A 21,941-nucleotide genomic window follows, 5' to 3' on the forward strand; every position below is an offset into this window, starting at 1 on the left:
AATTGAAGAACAAATCTGAAGGCCATGGATAACATCTGGAAAAGTAAAGTGATCAGCCTGCAAACGAAACTAAGAGTTCTAGAAACATGGATCTTTCGTGGTGTACTATATGGATCTGAAACATGGGTAATATGAGGAATCAAGAAAAAAAATTTAGGCATTTGAAAGAACTTGTTACAGAAAGATTCTAAAAATAGGATGGGTACAGAAAATCACAAATGAAGAACTCTATCAGAAGATACAACCAAAGGAGAATCTAACGCAGAAGATTATACAACTGAAGCTGCAATTATTTGGACACATCTGCAGAATGAGTGAGGACCCGAAAATAAAGACATTGAAGTTTGATATTTATGGATGGTGTAAACAGAAGAGGTAGACCATACAGAGAATGGATAGAAAACATAAGGGATTGCTGTGAAATTATTATTATTATTATTACGGGCAGCTCCAAGGAGTCCTTAGACTCATCGAGGCAAGCCCAACATCATGTCAAGAACAACTATTCAACATTCACACAATATCTATCATACTTCACCTTGAACTCATTTACAGGCATGGCACCCATAACAGACTCTGGCAGCTTATTCCACTCATTTACTACTCTCCAAATAAAAAACCTATCTCTAACACCCTTGCTAACCACACTCTTACCAAGCTTCCATGGATGGCCCCTAGTCCTCCCACTACCAGTCCTATTCTCAAAAATATCTTCTGAATTAATCTTATAGAAACCTTTCAGTAATTTGAATGTCTCAATCATATCACCCTTTTTTGCCTATCAACCAATTTCTGCAGCCCACAAATCTTCAACTTGTTCTCGTAAGGTTCATTCCATAGTCCTGCTATTATCTTGGTCACTCGTCTCTGGATCCTCTCCACCTCCTCTCCATCATGAAGAAACCCTGGCACACATATCTAGATGGGGTCTTATCAAGACTCGATACAGAGGAACAATAACCTGTTTGTCTCTGCTTGTTAAAGTATTTTTCAGCAACCAAGTGATTTGATGAGCTGATTTATCCACTTTTAGGATGTGCCCCTAAACTTCAACTGCCTATCCACCAACACTCCCAAATCCATAGCCTCATCAATCCCCCGGAGTATGGTTCCACCAATGTGATATACTGCTGCTAATCTTTTAACCCCAAAATGCATAACCTTACACTTTGCCACATTAAATTGACATCCATTTTCCTTAGCCGAGTCCTCCAAACTATCCAAATCATCTTGCAAAATTTTGACATCCTGTACACTCACTATTGTTGCTCTACCCAACTTTGCATCATCAGCAAACAAGTGAACACTTCCTCTCAGATCCTTTCCTATATCATTAATGAACAAATTGAAAAGTAGTGGTCCAAGAACAGAACCCTGCGGCACACCACTAGTCACAAGCCGTCTTGTGGACTCCAGTCCTGAATAAACCACTCTCTGGTATCTCTCCATCAACCACCCTCCTATCCATCTCACCAACCCTATATCCATCTCCATCTGCTCCAGTTTACTGATTAGAGTTCCATGTGGTATCCTGTCAAAGGCCTTAGCAAGGTCCAGTATAATCACTCTAAACCCATTACCCTTATCCAGTTCAGCAGTCACTGTGTTATAGAACGTGAGGAAGTTACTGAGGCATGATCTACCCTTCACAAAACCATGTTGTCCCCCATACGGTATCCCATTTTCATCTATTCAATCCTGTATTTTTTTCTTGACTATTTTCTCGAAGACCTTGACAACAATTCCTGATATGCTGATCGGCCAGTAATTTTCAACAGCAGTCTTGGAACCTCCTTTATGCAGTGGAACTATTTTCCCCTCTTTCTATCCCCTTGGGACTAACTCTGACCCGAGACTCAAATTAAACAAAATGGTCAAAAGCACTGATAATTCTTTAGCCGCTTCTCGTACGACTCGAGCTGGTATACTATCCAATCCCGCAGATGAATTCACACTGAGGTTTTGTAATAGACTATTCACCTCCACTTCATTCACCACAATTCCCTTATAAGCTGTTGGTTCTTCCATTTCTGCAATGTCACCACCAGGATGATATACTCTTGCAAAGTGCTCACTCAGTAATTCTACTATATCAACTGATTCGAAATGAGTTTACAGAAACTGCGACACTGTGTACTGGACAAAGAAGGGTGGAAGAAGGTATGGAAGGATGCATCAGATACCAACAGGCAGTGAGCCCCATGGTTCTTGATGATGATGATATGGGTTTCGATATCAGATTAGTGAACTGGATTGTTGATTGGCTGTTTTGTTGATATTTTTGATTGATGGTTGATTTGTGATAATGAAGACAAAATAACCACAACATTTGCAGATAAATGGATGAGACTTACTATCCTTACTCTAACTTGATCATAAATATAAATATAAGTTATCATTTTGGAGATGATAAATGTGTGTGTGTTTGTTTGTTTATTTCTTTTTGTGCACACACGCTCACACACACACATGCACGCACGCATACTGGCGTGCGCACACACACACAGAAATGCATTGATCTCTGAATTATCTGACCTCAGCAGGGAAATGATTTTGCTAGTCAGATGATAGGTCATTTAACTGAGGGTGCAGTTTCATGGTTCTGCGTAGGAAGCCAGTTGATAAGATAAGCTATTCCACTATATTAAATGAATGTTTGGTTATTCGAAAGTTGGGTAGTTGAGAGATCTCTGTGTCTATCTAGGATATGGGAAATTTATTGTATAATTCAATTAACTACAATGCTATTTGGATTACATCATCACAGTCATCATCAAATTTCTGCCATGTACCCTCAAGGGGTGTGCAGGATATGATAGTACTACATGAAAAATTTATATCATTACTAACTTCCTATCTACAATTTTCCTCCAAATCAGTCTGTTACTTGTCAAGACTACAACATTATCAGAACTTATATTTCTATTGTCTAAGGCACTTTGTGACGTATCAATCCAGCTATAGCTTGGTCTTCCTCTGGGTCATTTTCCTGCCAACCTGGCAGAGTACACTTGTTTTGCTAATCTTTCCACACCCATTCTGTTTAAGTGACTTACCAGCTGAGATTAGCACTACTAATGCATTCCTGGATGCTGACAATCAAGTTCTTTCCTAATATCCTCGTTTTTAATATGATATTGCCATTGATGCCATCTATTCAAGCCTGTAATCTTTCTCAGGACTCTCATATCTGCGGTCTCTAGTATTTGGTCAAGAGTTTTACTTCTGATCCAGCTCTCAGATCCATAAGTTAAAACTGGTTTGAACACTGTCTTGTATACAGCTAATTTAGTGTTCCAACTAATTTCTCTCTTATTCCATATGAATTTATTCAATTGACTTCCTTACCATACCAGCTTTGTTGATTCTGCTGTTGATTTCCATATTTAATTTACCATCTTCACTAAAAATCATGCCTAAGTAGCTGAAATGTTTTACTTGTTCCACAGGTTCTCCGTTCACAACACAGTTGACATTTTCATCGATTCTGCCTATTTTCATTGACTTTGTCTTTTTATTGCTGACCTTCATACCATATCTATTACAACAGTTATTCAATTTAGTCAGGGAATCTTGCAGACTTGTAGCGGATTTATTTAAAAGTAAAACATCGTTATTTAAAAGTAAAACATAAAGCAAAGAGCTGACATTAACATCTCTAATTTTGATATCATGTTTAATACCACTTTCCTTCATAATGTGATCCATATAGAAAATGAATAATAGAGGGGATAATGTACATCCTTGTCTGACACCAGATTTAACATTAAACCATCTTCCTGTACTTCCTTAAATTCTAACTGCTGACTTACAACTCAAATAAAGACTAAGTATTGCTTGATATAATGTCCCATTGACACCATATAACTATAGCGTATTGAATAGCTTCTCTCTTGGCACCTTGTCACATGCTTTTTCCAGATCAACAAAACTTGAATACAGATCTTTGTTATTTTCCTATGATTTCTCAACTATTTGTCTTAAAGTGAAGATGTGATGCTGACTGCCTCTATTTGACCTGAATCCAGCTTTCTTCATTAAGCTTTGCTTCCACAATTCTTCTCAACCGTTTCTCAAGTATACTTGCATAAATCTTACCAGGAACACTCAGTAGGGAAATACCGCTGTAATTCTCACATTCAGTTTTATTTCCCTTTTTATATATGGGTACTATGAGAGCTCTACTCCAATCATCGGGAATTCGTCCCTCTGTCCAGGCCTTCTGACTATGCAGTGCAGCCACTTTTTTTTTTTATTTATTCGTATGGAGTTTTCTCCCCCGTCCCTTCTGGGGCGAGTTGAGCCCCCTCATGTGGGTTAAGTATTTATGACTGTAGATCTATGTGTGTTCACGGGGCCAGTTTGCCTGGTTGCGGGATGAAACACCCCAGATAAACTGGTGGAAAAAACCCTGCTGTCCATGCCCAAGACCTGCTAACTTGGCTATGGCTGAGGAAGATCCTAAAGCTCCTCACGTTGGCGATGGGAATCGAACCTAGGACACTCCTTCCCCAGGCATATGGTTGCGAAATGCATAGCTACTGGACTAACTGCGCAGACAGTGCAGCCACTGTAAGACTGTATACCACCATACTTCACAATTTCTGGTCGAATATCATCTACTCTGCTGCCTTCACATTTCAAGCCTTTGATGGCTTTTTGTACTTCAAGTATGGATATGTATTCCTGACTGTATGCCTGTTGAGTGTTTTTTTACTATTGTGCCATCACTGCTTGTTTCATTTAGCAATTTTTCAAAGTAATTACTCCATACTTCAAGGATATCTTTTTCTCACGTTTTTCATGTCACCTTTATCATCTCTAACTCCTTTTACAGCACTCTTTCCTCCATTTCTAAGCCTTCAGAATATTTTTCCACCTTCTTGATATTTATTTTCTATTTTCTTGCCAAAGTCCTCCCATGACTTTTGTTTAGCTAGTTTTACACAGTGTTTAGCTTTCTTACATTTGTCTCTGTATTCTCTAAGAGCACAAGATGATATATTTGCCAGGAACTTTTGATATGCTTTCTTCTTTTCCTTCACTGCCTCTTTAACTTGATTTTTCTATCCTTGCAGACAACCTCACCACATGCCTCTCTCTGGCTGAATCAATCGGGGATTTCTTCAAGGCTTGCCACTGAATCTCCAAGGTTTGGTTTTCCTGTTCTCAAACGCTTTCATTTTTTCTTCAATAATCTTTGTGTATTTTAGTCTACAGTTCACATCTGAGAGCTGCTCAACTGTTATTTGCTTTAAAACTTTCTTACATGTTATTCTTTTCAACGATGAGTCTTTCGACTCCATGGAGGCCTGAATAATAATAATAATAATAATAATATGAAATTCAATTTTATCCTGCTCAAGACAAAATAGTGATCACTTCCAATTTCAAATCTTCTGTACAGTCTGGTGTCCTGCACCAGGGAGAAAACATCACTATCAACAATAACGTAGTCAATGATACTTTTCTCATTCATTGCCTCTTCTCTCTATGTGAATTTGTGCACATTTTTATGTTGGAACATGGTGTTAGTAATAACCAGTCCATGTCCTGAGCAGAAATCCAACAGGTATTTGCCATTATTATTAGCTTTGCTCTTTTCTCCAAATTTTCCCAAAATATTTTTGTATGTCTGACAATCATTTCCTACTCTGCTATTTAGATCCTCAACAAGGACCAGCTTTTCCTTTTTCATTGTGTCAGTTGCTTTCTCTAAAGCCTCAAAAAATCCCTCCACTTCTACCTTAGTAGAACCTTCTGTAGGACCATAGGCACAAATAAGTCTCATTGTTCAGTTCCCCATTCTGATATTTGCCCTCATCACTCTACTTCAGACTGTCCTGCCATTCAAGAAGATTAGCCTTGTAGTTAGTGTTGAATATTATGGCTACTGCTTCTTTTCCTTGATTGTCATTGCCTGAATATAACATTTTGTATTTATTGCTGAGAAAGATCTCACCAGTTTTTCGTCTTTTTTCGATCTGATACTTATCTAATTCCTCAGCTAGCTCCATTTCTTTGCCATTCAGGCTTCTTATGATGATAGTACCAATCTTTAACTCTGTTGATGTTGAGTTGGGGTCTGTTTTCAGATTTGTTCCAGTAGCTGACTTTTTGCTGTATTCCTCAGCTAGTTCCATTTCTTTGCCATTCAGGCTTCTTATGTTGGTGTGTATACCTGTGTAATGATAGTACCGATCTTTAACTCTGGTGATGTTGAGTTGGGATATGTTTTCAGATTTGTTCCAGTAGCTGACTTTTTGCTGTTTGCCCTGGTTTCCTGGGCGAACAGGGAACCCATCCTCTTTCATTCATTATCCAGGTCGATACCAACAGGGTGCACCATGAGAAGGAGAGGATTGGACATGTCAAAAGCTCTGGTCAGTGTTCTCTGCATTCCTTTAAAGGCTACTATGTGGAGGTCTCCTTTCAGTTATACAGTTGATCCTTAAGCACTCCTATTTGGATTACTTGAATTGTTATTTTTTCTTGTATTAGGAGTTAATTTCCTTGTTTAAAATACATGCTTTTGTATAAAATATATAAATGCATCCATACATGCTAATACAATCCATGAAATACAAAGAAATTTACAATTTCAGGAAATGGATACAAAATTAGTCTTATGAAAGACAGAGCAATTCCACAAGTAGACCAGAGTTCCTCTTTTTTCATTTATGAAGTCGGAATGTTTGTTTTTATATATACTGACATAGGCATATCTGTACAGTGGGATAAAGGAACCAGGTTGTATGTAAAAGCACTACCTAAGTGGAAAGGAAAGGTGAGATAAATTTAGTTCATAAATTTATTATATGCACAATTGTTTCAGATAATCCTCAAAATTTTAATATGCTCTAATTATAATATAAGCATACCATAGTCATACAATGTGTTATATTCCAGATCACCATCATATAGCATATCATTGCATTTTAATTTTGCTTGTAGATGCATGAAATGGTTTAAGCATTTCTAAGCAGTCATGTACAGTATTGTGCTTAACCAACGTAAATAAAGTATTTATGTATGTCACTTATGCAAATGAAAAATTTTGAATAATTTTCACAAATGAAAAATATTTGGTAAAATGGAAAAGTGTTTCTATTTCGGCAGTAGTAAGATTGTCATGTTTATGGATTACTGTAATATTAACTGGTAGATCAACCTCCTCTATGATATCCCCTCACCAATTGTATCCTTATCCTCTGCATCCTACCACTGCTTTCCAAATTTTAGACCTTACAAATTGCAACAATGAACTGGTAACCCTACATATGTACACTTATCTAGTCTCTCAGGTCCTTCTTGGAAAACACAAACTGTGCTATTCCTCACAGTTGTTAGGAAATTTGTGTCTTCTACAACCAATGTATGTCTCCTCTACTCAATGCTTTTTCACCATCATTAACATACAAGTTAAAACTAATGCATTTTTAACCTTGTAATAAGTAAGTGGATTGATAATACAATCTTTCTTTAGCAATTATCCCAAAACAAATTTGGGATATGGCACCTCTATACTCACCTTGCTGATACTTATCAGACAGACAATCTCCAATCCAGCGCACTATTATCCAACTCCATTTGTTACATTTTAATTACCAACTTATTATGTAGAACCTATCAAAGGCCATTACAAATTCTAGATATACTATTGTGTTTTTAACCTTGTTGTAATAAGTAAGTGGATTGATAATACAATCTTTCTTTAACAAATCCATGCTATCCATCAGAGAGGAATGCTGTTATTGTTGTCAACCCAGTTCTGAATTGTAGTCATCACTAGCCTCTCTCTTACATTCCATATATGCAGAATTGGTCTATAATTCAAAGTCTTAGTCTTAATCACCTCCTTTATGAAGTGGAACAATTTTGCCTTCTTTCCACTCTTTTGGAACTTATTCTAGTTAAATTTTAAATGGATATCTACACATTAATCCTTTGGCAACTTCAGATGGTAGTGATTGCTGAATTCTCAATCTTTTCTTACAATACGAAATCCTGATATTTACCATCTTACCTTCATGCTGGCAAAGGTTGGTCGATGGCTCAGTTAAGTAAGTTTGAGCGCAGTTAGTAGTTGGAAGGGGAACAATCGTTCGATGCTGTTGGCACGCTCTCCCTCGATGAGTCTTTGGACTCCCTGGAGGTGTCAAATAATAATAATAATAATAAGTATATCATGGAAGTTCTTAAAGTTCACCACACCTTACTTATTTATTAACATTACTGTATTAATTTCCCATTACATCCTGCTCATTCACTATCACTTCTCCCTTAATATCTCAACTATAGTTTCTGCAGTGGTTATCACCATGCCTTTTTCACCAGCCAACATCATTCTGGCATTCTATTGGAAACATATCAAAAAGAACTCAAGTAGGATTTTTCTTGAGGGGGGGGGGGGTTGTGGGAGATCTTCGCTAACTGCTGGTCATACTGCACTTTTGCTTGCTAGCCATTCTGTTCCCAACAACAAAACTTCCACTCTACATATACATGTTTTTTCTTGCTTCCCTGTACTCCTCATTAACTATTCTAATTCAATGAACGATCTCATTATTATGATAACATATGCTACAGACACCTTCCTAAAAACCCATACTTTTCATTCCTTTTATTCATCCTCTCAAAACAAAGCCTGTCTTTCATCCAGTATGTATGGTACACACGCAATATCCACAAAACTTTTCTTTTCACCAATGTTCTCTGCAACGGCTTTGTCTCCCTAACATCTTAATTATGCTTGTGTTCACAAAGTTAATGATATTTGCAATTCAAATGATCACTCTAACAACTTAAAACTTGTCATCTGTCCTAAATGTTCAAAAATAGCACTGCATTCTTACTAATTATGGCTGTGACAGTCCTAAATATGATTCAACATTCCTAATATACACATAAGTTGACATATTGAAACATGTGATTGAACACACACAGTGGACTTTCTGTCTTAATAAGTAATAAGAAATAAATCATAAGAATAATTCATTTTAAAAATATTATGGTGAGCTTTATATTGAATAACTTGATTAGAGAGTCATTAACTTAAAAGGGGGCACCATTCATTTTTATGCAAATTATTACTATTAGTAGTAGTATCACATGATCTCCATGCAGTCATTGACTCGTGGCAGGAAACTTCTCATGGTCACATGTAATACAGCATTGTTCATTAAATTTATTCACAGTTTCTATGTCACTGTCTCTCTCTCTATCCAAGAAAACTGGTTTCATGTCCCAGCTCACCTTCATCTCTCTGTGCAACTTCCATAACTGGAAGTTGCACAGAGAGATGAAGTCATTTTTACTCTATGAAAATTCCCCTGTATAATACATAGAAGTTGGTCAATAACTCAGTCACAGTTACTCTCTTTCTCCACCTCTTCCTTTCAATCTATCCTCATACCAAACATTCCAGAGACCACCTCCCTTACTCTTCCCTGTACTTTTTCCAAAATTCAATCATGTGCCATCTCAAATATTGAATCTCACATAGCTCTCCATTTACTCATATCGTGTGCTTATCTAAAGACCTGTATGGCACTTTTCCTTGTATAGCATTCAATATCCTTCATATTATTATTATTATTATTATTATTAAACAAGACCTCATGGAGTCAAAGACTCATCTAGGAGGTCCTTTTATCTCACACACATCTCATCATACCGCGTCTTAAACACGTTCAAACTCCTTGCAGACACCACACTCTCAGGCAAGGCATTCCAATCACTCACAACTCTGCATGAAAAAAACCTGCCTCTCACTCCCCTACTCACACCCTCTTTATACAGTTTCCAGGGATGACCTCTGGTTCTCCCCTGATATAGTGATGTCTTTGTCAGCTTCTTGCTATTCTTCCATGTACTTCTTGCTATTCTCCTGTGATGATTATAATGGTCAATTATAAGGATAATCCTCCTTTTCTTAGAACATGTCCTAGGAATTTTGTCTTCCTGATCTCATTCAGTAATCTTCTGTTTTGGTTTGCACTATCAAGTACTTGTTTGTTTGTAACCTTTTTCCATCCAGCTAATCAGCATCATTCTTCTTCATAACCACATCTCAAAAGCCAGTCAATCTTTTTTTTTTTTTTTTTTTTCATTTCATAAGCAGTTGTACTCTTGTATTTGACTTTTCTGTTCTTAAGGAAGACTGTTTCGGCTGTTCGTATTCTTATTTCTTGATCACATTTCTTTCAACAGTGATTAGATTTCCCATATATATAAATCTATTTATTTGTTCTCTGGGGTGACTTTTTAAGGTGTTTAGGTTTTTTTAATCCAATGTTTTACCCATAATCATCATTATTATTATTACGGACTACTCCATGGAGTCCTTAGACTCATTGAGGGTCTAAGGTCCTAAACATCATGTCAAGCACTATCCAACATTTGTGCAATATCTGTCATACTTGCTTTTAACTCATTTACAGTCATGGCACCCACAACAGACTCTGACAACCTATTCCATTCATTCACCACTCTCCAAGCAAAAAAGATAATTCTAACACCCTTGCTAACTACACTCTTGCTCAATTTCCAAGGATAGCCCCTAGTTTTCCCACCTCCAGACCTATTCTGAAATATTTCCTCTGTATTATTCTCATAATTTGTATGTCTTCAATCATATCACACCTTTTCTGCTTGTCAACCTATTTCTCTAATCCACAAATTTCAACCTGTTCTCGTATTGTTCATTCTATAGACTGGCTACCATCTTGATCACTCATCTCTCTGGATTCTCTCCACCTCTTCCTCATTGCCAAGAAACCCAGGTGACCAGATCTGTGTGCAGTAGTCAAAATGGGGTCTTATCAATGTTCGATTAAGAGGAATAATAACCTACTTGTCTCTGTTCATCCTGGTATTCTTCAGTAACCAAGTAATCTGGTGAACGGCTTTAGCTACTTTTGCCATGTTCCCTCTAAACTTTAACTCCCTATCCACTAACACTCCCAAATCTCCGAATTTTCAATTTCCTAATATTGTGCAAATAATAATCTTTTCACCCCAAAATGCATAACCTTGCACTTTGCCAGATTAAATTGACATCCATTCGCCTTTGCTCAAACATCCAGTCTATCCAAATCATCCTGCAAAATCTTATCATCTGTATTAACTATTGCTATACCCAATTTTGCAGCATTGGCAAACAACTGAACAGTTAATCTCAGATCCTTTGTTATATCATCAATGTACAAATTAAACAGTAGCAGCCCAGGAACAGAGCCCTGTCGAATGCCACTAGTTATAGGCCTTCTTCTGGACTCTCCTCCCAAGTAAACTACTCTCTGATATCTTACAATCGACCACCCTCTTATCCACCTCACCCACCATATATTCATCCACAAGTGCTGCAGTAGATTGACTATAATTCCATGTGGTATCCTGTGAAAGACTTATGTATTGTTTTTGTTTTCTTTATGTTTATTCTAAGTCGAAATTTATCACATCTATGTGGTAGTTTATTAACTATATTATTATTATTATTATTATTATTATTATTATTACTATTTAGGCCTCCGAGGAGTCAAAAGACTCATCGCGGAAGGTCCTTCCTAGGAAACACAAAGTCTATCATGACTCATCGTGGGAGGTCCCTCTTGGAAACACAAAGTCTATCATGCCACTCCTTAAACTCATTGACCATTCTCGCTCTCACCACTCTATCAGGCAATGCATTCCATGGTTCAACCACCCTCAATGCAAAGAAACCACTCCTCACCCTCTAGCCCACACTTTCCTTTCGTAACTTCCAGGGATGGTCCCTTGTCATCACTCCTTCCCGCTGTTCAACCCAAGTGAAAAAATCCCCAGTGTCAACTATGTAACTACCTCTCAACAGTTTAAAAGTCTCAATCATATCACCTCTCCTTCTTCTATCCACCAAACTCTGCAGTCCACATTCCCTCAGCCGATCCTCATAACTAACATGGTACAGTCCTGAAATCATCTTTGTTATCTGCCTTTGTAACCTTTCCACAGTTAATTTATCCCCTTCAAATCCTGGGGATCTAATCTGAGAACAATAGTCTAAGTGTGGTCTGATTAGGATCTTATACAACGGAACGATAACACTTTTATATCTGCAGGTTAGCGTCCTTCTCATTATTTCAGCAATCCTTTGTGTTACCTTCACCACTTTTGCAATATGTCCCCTGAATTTCAGGTTTCTATCAATCATCAATGCCAGTTCTCTTGTCTCCTCTACTTCCTCCAGTATAGCTCCTCCAATAGCATATGCAGCGTCCCATTGATGTGTCCCTGATCTGAAGACCTTACATTTTGCTACATTAAGCCAACATCTAGCTTATTCAAATCCTCTTGCAGGACTACCACATCTGGACTTTTACTAATAATCCTTCCCAGCTTCACATCATCTGCAAAAAACCTGAATGTCCCCCTGAAATCCACTGACAATGTCATTGATATAAAGGTTAAACAATATAGCTCCCAGTACTGAGCCCTGTGGAACTCTACTTGTAACTCTCTGCTTCCTTGAAACTTCCCCGCCATACACAACTCTCTGATGCCTACTGGACAGCCAATCCTGAATCCAGTTGACCAACCTGACATCCAAACTCATGTGCTGCAACTTAAATATCAGCTTATCATGAAGCACTTTGCTAAATCCAAGAAAATGGCAGTATATGCCTTTCCCTCATCTACTGCTCTTATAACTTTATTATAAAAGGCTAGCATATTATTAAAACAAGAGTGCCTCTTCACAAATCCATGTTGACTCTCACAGATAACATTACCCTCGTCTACTGAATGTTGTATATGGTCCGTAACTAATTTCTCCAAGATCTTAATAACTACTGATGGTACAAACTGGCATATAATTAGACAATTCCAGTCTGCTACTTGACTTATTCAATCGCACTATCTCACCTTCCTTCCATTCCCTGGGCAACTTTCCCATAGCCAGACTTTCATTGAAAAGCCAGGTCAAAGGAGCTGTCTAGCACATTCTTTCAAAACTCGTGGTGAAATACCACCAGTTCCACGGCATTACTGACATCCAGAGTACTCAGTATTTGGAACACGCTCTCCTCTGCACCTCTAAACCTCGAGAGGCAGCAATCCTTTGCAAACCTGCCCTATCCCTCTAGTATTAAAATTTACTCCTTGTGGATGAAATACACCAATAAAGTGTTCATTGAACAATTGCACTATGTCATCTGCATCAGCACTCTATTCCCAGTTTTATCCCACAATGTCATTCTTCCACAATCATTTCTCCTCCTACTGGCCACATAGGTAAAATATTTTGCAGATCGTTTTCATACTCAGTAATTAGTACTGTGTTGTCTACATGTCTTAGGTTATTTATGTTTCTTTTACCATGAGAAATGCCTCAATGTGTTTTGATTTCTTACCCTTTATGATCCTTTCCGAGAAGATCCCAAAAATGTTGTCTGAGAGGAGTCTGAGTATTATCACTCAGACTTCTTTTTTATATCTGTCCATTGTGAGAGTGTATTGTTTATCTGCATTGCAAATTATTGATTCCAGTATATGTTTTTTATTATTCTGAAATATTTTGAGTACAGACCAAAGCATTCCACGAGTTTTTCGTTTATCATGAGAGATAGTGTCAAAAGCTTTTTCCAAAAGAGTGAAGCAGAGGCAGACATGTATTTGTACAGTAATTGATCATTTGAAAACATTCTAATGTATAGTATTGTATCACTTGTGCTTTTCCACTTCTGAATCCATATTGTCCTTCAGCTATTATTTATCAAATTTTGATATTTATTATTATTATTATTATTCAGGCCTCCATTTGTCCAATATTAATTTTAAAATAATTTCAGAGCATTCCCCATTAAGCAAACTGTTCAGTAATTAGCACACCTCTGTGAATATGGCTTTTTTGCTATTGGGATGATTACTGATTTGAGTTTACAACAGTTTTAGGTAAGCCACCAGAATCATAAATCACATTAACATTTTTTTGATAACTTTTTTTTTATTTTTTTTATTTTTTTATGTTGAGTCCATACACAGGAGGTTGGTTGGTCAACCTATAGTATATTAGTACTGTGTATGGGTAGTGGGTTGGGAAAGGAGGAAATTGTTTACATTTGATTTGAATGACTTTAAATTGTATTCCTTGGGAAACACAGCAGGTCAGAGACTGTTTCACAGTGCAGCAGTTGCAGGGATGAAAGAAGAGGAAAAGAAACTTGTTCTGTTTGTTTCTAGGTGCACTGTGAAGGGATGTTGTGCAGCAGCTGAACTTGTTCCATGAGCTTAGTACTGAGCAGAGGAATTATTGATGTTATTTCAGATGCGCATTTCCCATGGAAATATTTGTAGAATATACATACTGCAGATACCATACGTCTGTGTAAAAGCGGGGAAGAGAGTTGGTAAGAGATGGATCATTGATAAGTCTAATTGCTCTCCTCTGTATTGAGTCAAGCATTTTGAGAGAGCTTTTAGGGGCTCCACTTCATAGGTGGAGCAGTATTCAATAGCTGAGCAGATTTGCGATTTGTATAATGTTAATAGCTGTCCGGGGGTGAAGTAACATCTTGAGCGAAAGAGAAATCCTAGTTTTTTTGAGGCTGAGGATGCAATGGTTGTGATATTTTTATGCCAGGAGAGGTTTGATGTGAGGGTGATTCCAAGAAGCAAGATCTCAAACTGTCTGGAAATTTGGGTATTGTCAAAAAGGATACTGGGAAAAAATGGTTCTTTTTTATGGGAAATAGTACAGAACTGGGTTTTATTAGTTGAAATTTATGAGGATATCTGAACCCAATTGTAGGATGGCTTGGAGATCGGAGTTGAGGGTGGTGGTGGTTGATGTTCTGTAGGTTAAGGCTTATCAAATGCAAGCGAGGTGTAGTGTGCTGTCATCTGCAAAACTGTGTATTGGGTTGGAGGTCAATTGTATGATCAATTGCAGTAAGTCATTGATATATAGCAGGAAGAGGGTTGGTGAGAGGACAGAACCTTGTGGGACCCCCAGCATTAATTGAATGATGACAGGATAGGGAACTGTCCACCATCACACACAGTGTGCGTCCAGACAGAAAGATGGCAATCCAACTACAGTAGTCCTGGGTCAGGCCGATTGATGATAGTTTACCCAGTAAGCCTTTGGCCCAGACCGTGTCAAAGGCTTGGAGATATCTAGTGCAACCACCACTTGAGATTCACCAAACCTCTCCATAGCATTTGTCCAGAGATGGGTGACATGTGAGTAGATCTCCTGTTGATCAGCAGTGCCAGAATCCATACCGGCAGACATTTATTTGGTGAGTGTCTTCAAGATAGTGTAGGAGTTGGGAATTGATGATTTTTTCCATTACTTTTGACAAGACTGAGGTAAGCGTGATAGAGTGGTAATTGGACGGCAGTGACTTGTCACCCTTCTTGGGAATGGGCTGAATATAGGCCAATTTCCAGTTTGTGGGATAGATTCCATGGAGTAAGAGAGTATATATATATAGGTGACATAGGATAGGGATGAGTTCTGTAGCACAAACTTTCCGAATAATTGGCCATCAGGGCCAGGAGACTTTTTTGTGCTTTTTTTCTAATTTGGACAGTATTTTTCTGATCTCATCCTGGCAAAAGGATATAGAGAGCATTGTAAGTTGGGTGTCTGGAATGGTTGGGGGACATTTACCATCATCAGTTATGCATGCATTTGAAGCAAATTATGAAGCCAGAAGATTGGCTTTTTTTTGTGTGTGATGATGCAGTAGAGCCATCTGGGTATGAGAGGGGTGGGAATAGTGTTGGATAGAAGTTACGGCCAATTGCTTTGGTGAAAGACCAGAAGGCTCGGCTGCCGTTTGGACAGGCTTCTAATTTCCTGCTTTTTGCTCTTTCGAACTCTGTTTTGGAAGTGTTGATTGTTTTTTTTTTTGCATCTATTACGGGCTTTGGTGTAAGCTTTGAAGGAGTATGAGGTTCTTGATTTCAGCCAGTTGTGGTATGTCTGGTGTTTTCATCTCTACAGCCTTGGCACATCTTTTGGAGAACCAGGGTTTCATTATGGAATGGCAGTTCAGAGTGCTGTGTGGAATGTATGCATTCATGCCAGTGAGGATTACTTTGGTAATAAGCTCGGTGCATATGTTTGGGTTGGAAGGCCGGAAGCAATAGTCCAACCATGGGAATGCAGCATAGAAGTTACAGAGGCTGTCCCACTTGGCACTGTTATAGTGTATTAGTGAGGAAAAGATCTAGGGTGTTTGGGGAGTGGTTTGGGTTATCTGGAATTCTGGTTGGCATAAGGACAAGTTGTGTAAGGTCATTAGTGATGGCAAATGTTTCAGCATCTCTGCCTGCAAGATCTGTACAACTGGAGGAGGAGGAAGGCCAGCTAGTGTTGTGGATGATAAAATCTCCTAGGAGGATGATTTTGCTGTTGGGAAAGTGGGATTGGAGAAAGTCGATTTTTAGGGAGAGGAAATTAAAGAGCTCAGGGTGGTTGGTTGTGTTGGGGGAGTGATAGAGACAGCAGATGAATTGGACTGACTGGGGAAGGGATAATTTCAACCAAAGAAGGTCAAAGTTGGGTGATTCTAGGTTGGGTGCTCTCTGGCAAGGTATATCAGAGCGAATGTATGCGCATACATCACCCTTAGGACGAAAGTTGTTAAAGAGTGAGTAGTTTGCAAGGTTGAGATAAGTGGTGCTGGTGGGAGGTGAGATTTCAGTTTCTGCCAGGAAGAGTAGGTGGGGGTTTGGTAGACTGTAGGTGGTAGTGGACGCTATTCAGGTTGGAGTTTAAGCCATGGATGTTGGTGAAGTGGACGTGTAGGGTTTTGTGAGTTATATGTTGGACTGCATGGGTCTTGCACATTTCCTATGCAGTGCCTGCATGTTGGTCTCCATGGTGGCTGCTAGTGGCATCACTTGATTTTTTCACCAGTTTATCTTGTCTGTAGTTGATGGTCCAACTGTTGTCACCATTTTGATGTTTTTCTTCGAGTTGTCTTCGAAGCTGGCATCTTTGTTCCCTTTGTGCAAATGATAAGTCTGGTTGTGCACATATGCACGATTTGGGACAGGTGTCTTTGAACTTCTTGTTGATCGCTGTTATTATTTTTGATGTGCTTTTCGGCGTGTCGCAAGTCACTTTTACTAGGCACTGAAAGTTTGTTCCATCCTTCCTTTTGTTTATAGACCCGAAATGATGGCACGTGACAATATTCTTAGGATCGTTGTTGCATTCTTCATCTAGTTTGTTGATGTCCTCTTGTAATGATTTTCTGTTTTCCATCGGGAAGTTCAAAATGATGGCATTGAGTTTCAGTTGTGTTTAGCCTCCATCAAGTCGTTTACTGTTGATGCGATTAGATCGCGATGTTCTTTTGCTGGTGAAGTAGAGCTTGTGTTGCGCTGGTTTTCAATTTGTTCCAGCTTAGCTTCGACTGCACGTATTTTGAAGGTAAAAGTTTCATTTAAAACATTGATGTGCTGTTCAAGGTTTTTGACACGTTTGCCTATGTTCAGAAGTTGTTTTACCGAAGGGAGGCACAGTGAACAGAAGAACGGCTGGTTAAGTTCGATAAGTAGCTTTCACGCAGCTTCGTCTATTTTCGCGCAGGAAGCATGCAGCCAGTGGCAACAGAACTTGCAGAATAAATATTCTTTCTGTATATTCCATATGTAACTAGAACTGTACTTTATGCTGTATTTTCCTTTAGTTTTTTAAGTGTTTTTCTTACTTCTTCAGTTAGAATTGGAGGGGCCATCTATTTTATTTCTCATTATTAGTTTTTAGATCTTTCGTATTGTCTGAATATAGGTCTTTAATATTATCTAAATGTTCTAAATGTTCTTAAAAAAGAGCCTGGTTAGCCAAGCAGTTAGTGTATCTGCTCTCCAGCAAAAAGGCCACGGGTTCGAATCATCCTGCCGTGGGCATGGATGCTTGTGGTTGTATGTGAAAATACTAGTGGTGGAGGTTGGTGACAGATGCTGTTGGTGTAGATGATGAAGGTAGTTCTGAGTGGTGGAGATGGAAAGTTGTTGGAAATGTGTCCTCCCTCGATGAGTCTTTGGACTCTCTATAGGTGTTATGTAATAATAATAATAATTTCATTTTTTATATATTTCAATTGTTTCTTTCTTGTTTCTTATTTGTGAAAAAGCACAAATGTTGTTTTATCCTGTTGTATTTTATAAAATTGTGGTAATATCTAAGTTTTCAATTCCTTAACCTATGCCATTAAACGATATTTACTTGGCCTTCTTACATTTCTGAGTTATTTGTTTATGTAATATCCTGTATTTAGTTAGTTCTTTATGTTATTTTCTCCCTTATTTTTTAATTAACTCCATTATTTCATCAGTTATCCATCTTTTCTTTTTTCCTTGTTCTATAGAAGTATTAGATTTATATGATGATTTTGAGCATAATTATCTTGAAATCCAAAATAAGAGACAAAGTCTGTGCACAGTAATTCATTATGACCTGATCAAGGCCTTGTACACAAGACTCTTTATTGGAATCTTAATCATGACAGGAAAGTATCTTCTTCTTCTAATGAATCTATAACCCAAACTGAGCGTTGGTCCTCTGGATTTGTTGCCTCCAGCCCTGTTTCTTCTAATTATTATATCTCCTCTTTGGACATTGTAATGTGATGTTGCTATTTTGACTAATGGTGTCTATCCATCTTGTTCTAGTTTTCATTTTGGTCTGTTATCAAGAATTTTATCATCATCATCATAATCAAATTCCTGACATGTAGCCTCAAGGGGTGTTCAGGATATGATAGTACTACATGAAAAACTTACTTCATTGATAACTTCCTATTTAGAATTTTCCTCCAAATCAATCTATTAACTGTCAAGACTTCAACATTATCATATCTTATATTTCTATGTTCTAAGGCACTTTTTATTGTATCAATTCACCTATATCTTGGTCTTCCTCTGGGTCTTTTTCTTGCCAACCTGACAGAGAACACTTGTTTTGCTATTTCCCGATTTCTTGAGAGATAACTATCTCAGGCAGAATGTAAAAGGCACGTGAGTATCAAGAGTTCTAGATCTATCATTTCATCAGAGGATGTAATTGTTAGAGAAGTAATCACCTGTGGCTAGTCATATGCAGACTTTTGCGAGGAAAGGATATATGTGGAATTATAAGGCTGGTGATTATGACAAGCTTAGGAGACAGCATCAAGCTATAACATGGAACGAGGAGTTCAGCTATAAGGAAATAAATGCTGCATGGGAACTTACAAAGAAATACATAACAGCATCAATGTATGAATGTATCCCAAAGGCCAAAAGGCTGAATAAGGTAGGTGTAAAATGGATGAATGTGGAGCTTAAGCATGAAATCTGGAAAAAGAAAGTACTTTGGAAGAAGTACAAGATGAATAATGGTAATCAGTCACATGAAGATTATAAAGAACAAGCCAGGAGAGTGACTCAGTTAGTAAGGAAAACAAAAGTAGAGTATGAGCAGAAATTGGCAAATCAAGCTAAGAAAAACCCTAGAGAGTTTTTTAGATGTGGCAAGTAGAAGGAAGAATGATCATGGAAAGATGAAGTTAAGGTATGAAAGTTGTAGAATAGTAACTGCTGCAGAAGACATTGTTGAGGTATTGAGTGATAAATTTATATGGGTGTTTCATTCTGATCACGGAGAATAATGAGGAATTTAAGTGTAGAGGACATAGGAGAGGATAGCTTAATTGTGAGTGAGCAGGAGGTATTTGAGAAAATAAACAACCTTGATCTTAATAAGATGATAAGATTTGATGACATATCACCAAGCATCTTAATGGAATGTTCCAGGGAACTGGTAGTAGCATTGGCATGATTGTTTAATAGGAGTTTTGCAACAGCACAGGTTCCAAGGGAGTGGAAGGAGGATAAAATTGTTCCACTGCATAAAGGTGGTGATAAGGCTGTAGCTTCAAATTATAGGCTGGTCTGTATATCTGGAGTTGTGGTGAAGGTCCTGGAGAGATTGGTGAGAAGTAGGATACAGAAATGGATTGATAATAGCAGTATTCTCTGTGATTATCTGCATGGGTTTGTTAAGAGGAGATCATGTTTCACAAACTTGCTTATGTACTATAACAAGGTAACAAATACCTTGGACAAGGGAGTTGCACATACAGTGGTGTACTTGGATTTTGCAAAGGCTTTTGATAGACTGCCACATGACAAGCTCTTAAATAAATTGAAACAGATCGGATTGGATAACAGACTTCTGTGTTGGATCAGTGAATGGCTGTCGGATAGGTATTAGAAAGTTGTATATAGGGGTGCAGTATCTTGAAAGAGAAAGGTCACCAGTGGTGTGCTGCAGGGGTCAATTTTGGGGCCATTGTTGTTCAATTTGTATGTTAATGATATTGGGTTGGGTTTAACTAGTGATATCCAGCTGTTTGTGGATGATGCAAAACTAGGGAGAGCAATGCACAGTCAGGCTGATGTTAATGCCTTACAAGAGGACTTGAATAGATTGCATGAATAGGCAGGTAAGTGGAACTGTGAGTTCAATGCCGCCAAGTGTAAAGTTTTTGGTAAGCAACAATGGTATGCAAAGTATACACTTGGTGGGAAAACTTTAACAGAAGTATAGGAGATGAGAGATCTAGGAGTGATGGTGGACAAGGACCTGAAATTCAGGGGCCACATTGCACAAGTTGTGACGACATCACATAGAATAATGGCAATAATGTGGAGAACCCTGACATTCAGAAATAGAGAGGTTATGATTCCATTGTATAAGGCATTGATCAGGCCTCATATTGATTATTGTGCACAGATTTGGTCACTGGGTTTTCATGGTGATGAGGATAATATGTTGGAAAGACTACAGAGAAGATTCACAAAGGTAGTCATTGGGTTTTGGAATGTGGAGTACAAGGACAGATTGAGCGAATATAAGTTGCAGAGCCTCGTGAATAGGAGGAAAAGCAGGGGGATATGATTGAGGGGTTGTTATAAGATATTTAGGTTTTCTATAAACAGAAAAGTATAATGAGCCATCAGGAATACATGTGAGTATTGTATCTAGGAACGGCAGCCAGCCATTACTTTCCTGTTCCATTGTGAAGTGGAGTTTAAGGTGTTGGCTATTTATATGAACCAAAAATGTGCCCAGACCATATAGCAAATAGCATACACATCATCAACATAGTACAGCCAAACCAATGATTTGAGAGTGGCTGTATTCCTAGCTATGTTTTTTAAATGTTCTATTTAAAAATTGGCTCAAGGAGTATATAAAGTGCTGAGCTTGTGCCCCGACTTACTAGGAACAGACAGGAATAACTGTTAACATCTGCCTCAGAGAACATAAAAATTATATTAGCCACTGTTATTATGGCAAGTGAGGATTAAAAGATGATACCTTGGATACCCTTCACACAGAATCACATGAAAAAAACAAAAGTGATACACAGAAATCAGTATCGGTCAGTGAGATTGTTTTTGGTATCAGCAGAAGCTTTAAAATTTTCTACAAACCACAACAAGTATGGATGTATCAATTTATCAAAAATCTGGAGAGAGTCATTTTAAGATCAAACTAATACTTTTTTTTTTTTCTCTCTTTATCTAATAATAGATGGTGCAAATTTGGACTTCAGTTAATTGAAAGGGAGATGGTAAATCCCGTTTTATTTTATAGCCAGGTCCGAAACTCGGATCAAAATCCATAGAGTTTCATGCTGAAAAAACTATCGGCGAGCCCAAGTGTTAATGATCACTTGGGTAGTACAACAGGCAACTCCATGCAAAGGTGGAGCAAGCTCTGTCACTAACTTGAATATTCTCTCATAATGTAAAACCCAGCTCTTAAGAGATGTATATATATTGTTTTACATTATGAGAAGAGGTCACTACCCAGACCGGTTTCAACCTTTTTTGAGGTCTCATCAGTGAGTAGGTAGACCCGGAATATCAAGGTTTTTAAGTGAACACGAACT

At 38.0% G+C, this 21,941-nt stretch overlaps 1 protein-coding gene across 4 annotated transcripts in view; it reads left to right on the top strand.

The window, feature by feature from the left end:
* LOC150094462 (hemocytin-like) overlaps nucleotides 1-21,941 on the top strand; it is a 2,636,009-nt gene that overhangs the window by 697,167 nt on the left and 1,916,901 nt on the right. For all 4 annotated transcript variants that reach the window (XM_090412206.1, XM_090412207.1, XM_090412208.1 and 1 more), the window contains exon 21: nucleotides 6,606-6,787. In XM_090412206.1, coding sequence (XP_090268332.1) covers nucleotides 6,606-6,787 — 182 coding nt within the window. The remainder of the gene's footprint in view (nucleotides 1-6,605; nucleotides 6,788-21,941) is intronic.

This window comes from Typopeltis vanoorti, chromosome 22 (genome assembly GCF_054136105.1).
Source record: "Typopeltis vanoorti isolate ZY-2024b chromosome 22, IOZ_Tvanoo_1.0, whole genome shotgun sequence".
Classification (NCBI taxonomy): Eukaryota; Metazoa; Arthropoda; class Arachnida; order Uropygi; family Thelyphonidae; genus Typopeltis; species Typopeltis vanoorti.